We start from the raw sequence: 8,307 nt of genomic DNA on the forward strand, positions 1-8,307 counted from the left end.
ATATATATATATATATATATATACATATGTATATGTGTGTTAAGTAATTTTCTTGTTGATGGATACTGCAGTCTCTTGCAGTGCAGTTTCACATGGAGGCAGAGTTAGCAATTACAAGCGGACACAACAAAGAGTAAAGTGGAAGCTGGTACAAGAGAACCTCATCTTTTCTAGTGTTATGATAAAGTATGTCCTTTAAACTTGTGAAGGGATGGATGATTGAGTGGGGGACATTTTAGGGTCAGAAGAACCTTTAGTCTTGTCAAGAATTTAAGATGACAACCTCTTTAATATGCATCTAGTACATTCTGTGAAGTGGTTGATAGTGTGAAGTATGAAGGGCAACCAGTCACAGAAACCATTCTAAAGTGAAAATGGAGAATGAGTGAGATATGTCACCTGGCCATGTCTAGGAAAGTAGTAACCCCCGCACAAGAACTGACTCAAACCATGTCCTATTCAACTCATGCCACCAGAATGAAAAGCAGATGTAATATGATGATAACAGCAAAAGTATTGTACATGCTGTCAAGTCATACTTGCTTGTGAATGACAAGTGTGGTGTGTGTGTGTGTGTATACATATATACATGCATACATACATACACACCAACTTTACTTTGTTATATATATATATATATATATATATATATATATATACACACACATATACATGCACACATGGGGAGATAGAGAAAAATAGGACTAACACATATGTATTATGTTCTAAAGCTTACTTATTTAATGGAATTCAATTTAATGGAAATCCCAAACCAACCTTCCCAAAGTGTCTTTTATCTGAAGGAAGATGAAATGTGACACTAAATGACAGAGAAAACAGTTAATGTCAACAGAAAGAAGGACAAAACAACAAAAATAGAAGCTTTCAATCAACGACATGTAGATACTATAGTGAGTGTAATTGAAAACACACATTCCATTAAACACATACCTGTACTATCAGATCAATACATACCTATACTATCATACATATCTACTCTGAGACATGCATATGCAGATGCATTTGGTATAAGACATATACTTTCACATATTAGTGAATATACATACGAGCACGCACGCACACACACACACACACACACACACACACACACACACACACACACACACACATAGCAGTTAAGAATACCAAACTCATCTGATTTTACTGATAAACATGTAGATGTTGTTTGGCCACTGATGGCAGGGCTGATGAGAGGAGGATTATAAAAAAAAAACATAAGGGGAACAAGAATGAGCAAAGTTTGTACCAAATTATGCTTCAATGAATTCTGCAAGGTTAAAAAAAATGCTTGCTACCATGGAGATGCAACAACAGAAAAAAATAAAAGAAATCAGTTGAAAACTACAAGCAAAGCATAAAATAAAAATGTATACCCTTTGAGAAAGCTAGTGATTAGTGTAGCAACAAATATTTTTGGGGGACATAAACAAACATCAAAAGCCTTGGGAAAAGAAAGAAGACAAGTGAAATATATTTTAAGACAAATACAGTTAGTGCATTTATAGGCTTTATTAATTATGATTCCTCGTAAACATATATATTAAAAAATGAACAACTAAAAAGTAAGAAGTCTAAACTGATTTCTAATAATCTACAGAGAAATGAAAGTGGTTTTAATAAATGTTGTGGGTGTCAGAGAGGGAGCAGGGGACACAGAGTGGTTAACAGGAGCTGACAAAGTAGGAAATGCTTATTGTTCAAAGTAAACAATTGTTTCCTTTCTCTTTGTCTCTTGTCTTTCTCTGGGATTTGTTAAGAACCAAGTTTTCTTCATTTTCTATGTAACAACAGCAACATCAGTCTATTTTCCCTATTCAAGTTCTTTAAAGACTTTAGCCCTTCCTTTGATCACAATAGTCTAATATAATTTGTTACTTTGATAGACAACTACTTCCTTTTCCACCTCTTATTTCATCTCATCATCAAAGAAGCCAACTGTACATCTTTTCTTCTCTTGTGAATATCTTCTTCATTTTCCTCTCACAACCCCAAACAGTCCTCAGAAGTCTATCTAAAGTCCCCACCACACACCTCACCCAATACTAAGAGTACCCACTAACAGTTAATACAAATAGTTTATCCTGCAATTGTTTTGAAGTCTCGACAGGTTATTTTACCAAAGACCCTACATGGTTTTAAAATATTTATCTTGTTACCTTATTTTTAATTCTTTTTTTCAGCTATTGGACTGTGGCCATGCTGGATCACTATCTTGAAGGGTTTAGTTGAACAAATTGATCCCAGTACTTTTTTAAAGTCTGGTATTTATTCTATCAGTCTCTTTTGCCAAACTGTTAGGTTATGGAAATGTAAACAAACCAACCCTGCTTGTCAAATGATGGTGGGGGGACAAACACACATACACACACAACAAGCTTCTTTCAGTTTCTCTCTATCTTATCTACTCACAAGCCTTTGGCTGACCTGGGGCTATAGTAGAAGACACTTGCCCAATGTGCCACATAGTGGGACTGAACCTGGAACCATGTGGTTGGAAAGCAAGCTTTTTACTACACAGCTGTGTTTCGCTGAAAATTTTTCAAAAGAAAAACAAGGCAGAGAGAAATAATGGTATTTAACATAGGAACATGGAAATTGAATTTTTTTCTTTTTAAGGTGGGGGGTGGGGGAAATATAGTCCATGAGATCTACCCTAGTTGATGACTGGTACTTATCTTCATTAACTTATAGAAACATGAAAGCAATGATGATGATGATAAGGTAAAAGTTCAGAATGTAAAAAGCACACAACTAAAGTGGCAAAGCGTTTGCTGAGATAGCAATTATGACAAATAAAAATAAAACAAAAAAAAAAAAGCTTACCTAAAGCTGCATAATCTGGTGTCTGGGGATCCCCACTGAGAGTATAGCGAACATGAGATATTTTGACAGCCCAGGGTGGTAGCCACCAAGATGACGGATACACACTTGACTGTTTGGAAGCATAGTCAAATGGGTCCCCATACAAGATTGCCCCTATGGCACCAAAATTCTCCGCATGTTTCACCTGAAAATTAAAAGGAGAAATAAGATAAGGAAACTGCAATAAATAGTTAAAAGAAAAAAATTCCAAGAGAAATGGTTGTATTTTAGTTCAAACATAGAGACATAACGTTGACAAGATAGCTGTTGTGAATAAATCCATGTAACTCACTTGAAAGAGTTTTTCTTTTTGGGTTTTGAATAAGAAAACAACAAAACAGAACAGTAGAAATAGTAAAACAATCCCCACCAGCAATGGCAGAATTTAATTTACATTTGAAAACATTTTCAAAGAGGTGCTTATAAAAGAATTGTTAGTATGGCACCAGATATCTCCATGCTTGCTTAAATATGTGTTTGTGTGTGTATCTATGTATATGTACATGTGTGTGTGTGTATTCCTCCAAATTCAATACAACTAAACACTACTGATTGTTTTAAATCTGTATGACTATTTGAGGGAAATGGGAACTAAAATAAAAATGATGTTAGGCTATTAACTAATATGGTACAAATTTACAAGAAAAATTTTACTGTCACTCTGGGCTTTATAGTTAAAGAGTACACGCCTTCAGTTTACAAAAATGTCAGAAACAGGTACCACAACTTCTGGGAAAGAAGATATAAGTTAAAAAAAAAACAAAACAAAAAAAAACATGTCTTTGCCAAGAAGAGTTGTCTTTAATCTACTTAACACTAAAGAAATTGGAATTAACTATTGGTCCTATGGATCTAAAATCTCTAGGATAAGGCTGCTTTTTGTTGTATTTGATATTTTTTTAAACAATGTCAATTGGCTTAACATACACATTTGTTGCAATGGGAAGAAAATGCTTGTTGTATTTCCTCTGACAAGAGAAATAAAAAAAAATAATAAATGAAAGAAACAACATTTTAACACATTAACATTCATATAAAAACTATGTTGAATTCTATTTTCTGATAATGAAAATAGAATTCAATGCAGTCACATGTGTATTTCCTCCCATTAACAAGATTAATTTATTTTATTAATACACTGGTTTGAGTGTTATTGCAGTTGTTATTGGATAGTTCTACCACCGCTGGTACACATACACTGTAAAGGAAATCTATAACATGAGTGCAACCAATCAGAAGAGGCATTCAATCACTAGTTCAACCATCAATACTTTAACCCAACCCCTATTGCCAACACCATTTCCCTACCTATCATGTCCCTACATTTAATCTATCGCTCTCTGATGTAGTCCCTCTTTACTAAGGGGTTATGCTTCTTACTTCTCTTAACATCTGTTGAGCATTTTCATACCTCAATTGATTATGCTGTTTGTATGATGCAATAAGCTTCATGTCTTTTTCCATCACAGACCTCCTGGGCCTAACAACTCTAGCTGCTTCACTGACCTTCACTACTGCCCTTTCCATTATTCCACAATACTTTACTATTTCAGACACAGCCAACTAACAAAGGTAGTGGTGTGATGGTGTAGCAGTTTGAACTGTAAAAATTTGAAGCACTTCAGCAACTTCTCAAACCCCTACTTTCTACAAGCTATCTTTCCTTATTCCCTGCAACCAATAATTCTTGTTCACCACCCTCTACTATCTCATCTCCTCCTCCCACCTTCCTTCCACAGTCATCAACCTTAACGTCAGAACACCATGTGCCTCCACTTCCTTTTCAAGATTCACAAAGCCACCTCATAATTACCACCTGTCCCAGAGAATTAATCCCCTAATACTTGGACCAGCTCTTTTCACCCATAGTTATAGCTCCCTCATTGCATAACTATGATGCCAGCCGTAGCATTACCTTTCTAAATCCTTTATGGTTGTTACATTGATGACTGTATTGTATCCCCTCTCTTACTTATGCATAGCTCAATTCCTGCATCGCTTTTGTCAACTTTCCCCTGCCTTAGATTTCACATCCATCATCTCCACAATTTCTGATAACTTGATGGACATCTTTGTCTTTACTGACCACCACAATACCCCCATCATTATCATTTACATGTCCATTGACTCCTACTCCTATCTTTATTTCACTTAATCCTATCTCTCTAATACCAAATCTGCTATCCCCTACTTACTATTCTTTCACATCTACAACTTTTGTAACCATGGCTATGACTGATACAAAATTGAATTCAAACATCCACTATTTCATTACACCCACTCACCTTATCCAGTCCCTACCCTGTCACATCTTCACCATCTCATCTCTCCAACTGAAGTAGCCATGTATCTTTTCCACTGCAAGACACCTATTTCTGTCACTGTATTCATACTCTAACTTCTCATCACCTGACACTAAACCACCCGCCTCAATACTACTCTCCTCTCTGTTGAAGAGTCTTGTCTTGCAAGTTACTTGATGATCTCACTGCAGCTGTACCACATAAGAAACAACCAGTAACCGCTGTAAAGTGGTTGACATTAGGAAGGGAATCCAGCTATAGAAACCATGCTAAAGCAGGTAGTTTAGCTTGGCACAATCTTCTAACATGTCAGCTCCTGTCAAACCATCTGACCCATGCCAGCTTCGAAAGAGGTCATTAAAATGATGATGATGATGATGATGACATATATATATATATATATATATATATATATATATATATTATATATATAAATTAGATGGGGAGGATAGAAATAAGTTGTAGATTGTAGATTCATTTAGTTTTTGGTTGTAAGTGTAATACAAGAAAGTTCAGTGTAATTTTGGCTAAAGTTATTGCAATGATGAAAGAGTCCAGTTAGAGTTGAGAGTAAATCATGGTTATATCCATTACATGGTTATTATTTTCCCTTTCCTTTACAACTGAGAAATATTAAAAACATCTCTGACAAAAAAAAAGAAGAAAAAAAACATTATTAATAAATTTAACAAAAACAAAATAACTCAGATTCATTGTAATATTTGATATTTCCTTCCTTTACCTCATCTATCACACTGACATGAGCTGAATGAAAATATTTCCTTCATTGTTGTGGGGTATATGCTAAATATCAAAAATGAGGATTGCCAATATTTCTTCTAAGCAGAGTTCTTTGAAGAAATTGTTAAAAAATATTGTGCCGCACTTCTATTGTTTTTACTTTGTCTGATAAGAAGTGAAATGGTTGAGTGATATGATTCTAGATTACAAATTCGTAGGTCACAAGTTTAAAATTACTGCAGCCATTTCTTTGTGTTGCTGGGCAGGAATGGTATGCAAGGACCAAACAGATGATTTGAGCCTAGTAACTTCCCCTTTTGTCATTCACCAGCAATTTTAACAACTCCAGTGAACAGAGAATGCCACCATCTCTTTATGTCCATAAAAAAGAAGAGGAGGAAGAAAAAAAATTATAATTATTTTAAAGATGCAGTACCTGCAGAGTTAAAATGAAATATTGGTCGAAAAATCATGAGTTCAAATTTTTCTACAGGCATTGTGTTGTGACTTTAATTAAAATAGACTACTGTACTTGCCACAAGCTATCTAGTGAGTTGGTAGATTAGGTAAGCTATCTTGCAGAAAATTTTTTTTACCTCTAACTGTAGTATTTAAATACACCCCCTACACTTTCTACATATTCTGCTGCTGACAAATGAATGGAAGAGAGTAATAAAATGTATTCTTGTGTAACAGAATTCAATTTTGGCATTGTAATCCATCGAATTATATCTTAATTTCCAGTTAGATCAATATTCTACCATTATGTTATTACACACTCTCTCTCTCTCTCTCTTTCTTATAACTTGACATTTTGTTGCCAGGTAGATGGGAAATGGGTGTGGTTAGAATATTGCCCATGGCACAGAACATAAGATATAAGGGGATACAAACTCCTGGCTTTCTAACTCTGAGAGTTGGTGCTTTATCCTCTCTGCAACGTCTCACAATTACCATAAAGCATTTTGATAGAAACAGTAACACAAAGCACTTAATTTGACCTTTCTTATTTATAGACTACTTAATTGAAATCAAGATTCAATGCACATACATCTTGCTTCACACAAACACAGGCAAACATAGATACAAAATGTTTCGCACATAAATAGAGACAGACACACACAGAATGGTGCAACACATTGAAAAGCTTTTAGTATGGATGATGGGAAAAACAAAAATAAAAAGACAAGAATGAGATTAGTATATCACTGAAAATATCTTGATGAGCAATTCTGTTTGTCTGAAAAGGTGTCTAGTTCAAACAGTAAGCTATATTTGTATTCATTAATGAAGTTTTGAAACACAATCTCCTTCTCAAATATTGGTTTGAGTTAAATTGATTTAAAGCTATTCTTTTTATTGGAATATACAGTCATATTTAGAAGAAATTTATTTTGAAATGCTGTCTATTCATACACACATGATCACATACTGCATATTAAATACAAATACACATACACACCTACATGAATGAGGACACATGCATACATCAACACAATATAAATTATACATGAATGAATTAAATTAAAGTTGACATTTTTGTAAACATTAAATCTCTCTCTCTCTCTCTCTCTCTCTCTCTCTCTCTTTCTTTCTCTCATGGTGACTGCTGTATAAAACTTCTAATGAGATTTAGAATACTCCAAACCTATAGTAAAGTTGACATTAATATTTATTAGTAATTTACAATTCTACAATATGTTGATGAATCCTCTGTCAGTTTTGATAATAAGCATTCAACTGAACTACATGCATATCAAATTAACATATAAGTGGCTGCATATTCCACAGGTACATGTACTGTGAGCATAGTACTAAGGTCTAGTCAGTGTAGCAAAATATATTTATATCTCATAAATAATGTGTTTTTTTATACTTCTTTTATTTTTCAAAATTAAGATAAACAAAGTTCTTTTTAATTTAAAATATACTCCCCTTCATTTTCTATATTGTTCCGCCATCTTTCTGGTAGACTTGCAAGGCCCCTCTTCCAAATTTCACTTGTCTGTGATGAAAAATACCCCCCAGTACTGTTCTGATTTCGTCTACACAATTCTTATTTTTTCCATCCAAATGATTTTGAAGACTATGGAATAAATGATAATCAAAAGAAGCAATATCTGACGAATATGGTGGGTGGGGCATTGTTTCCCATTCAAACTACTTCAGACTTTAGAATGTCATCCTCACTGTATGTGGTTGAGCATTATCCTAATGGAGAAACACCTTTCTTCATGAAACCAAAGATGGTAATTTTTCTTCTAGTGCTGACTTGAATGACCAAATCCAAGTTTCTCTGCTAGTTCCTCAACAGTTGTTACTATTATTATTATTATTATTATTATTATTATTATTATTATTATTATTATTATTACAGCCT

At 34.1% G+C, this 8,307-nt stretch overlaps 1 protein-coding gene across 9 annotated transcripts in view; it reads right to left on the reverse strand.

Moving 5' to 3' along the window:
• The window catches only part of LOC106868354 (N-acetylated-alpha-linked acidic dipeptidase 2), a 1,027,134-nt gene that overhangs the window by 88,746 nt on the left and 930,081 nt on the right, over positions 1-8,307 (reverse strand). For all 9 annotated transcript variants that reach the window (XM_052970677.1, XM_052970676.1, XM_052970678.1 and 6 more), the window contains one exon: positions 2,845-3,028. In XM_052970677.1, the coding sequence (XP_052826637.1) occupies positions 2,845-3,028 (184 nt within the window). The remainder of the gene's footprint in view (positions 1-2,844; positions 3,029-8,307) is intronic.

Source organism: Octopus bimaculoides, chromosome 9 (genome assembly GCF_001194135.2).
Source record: "Octopus bimaculoides isolate UCB-OBI-ISO-001 chromosome 9, ASM119413v2, whole genome shotgun sequence".
NCBI lineage: Eukaryota > Metazoa > Mollusca > Cephalopoda > Octopoda > Octopodidae > Octopus > Octopus bimaculoides.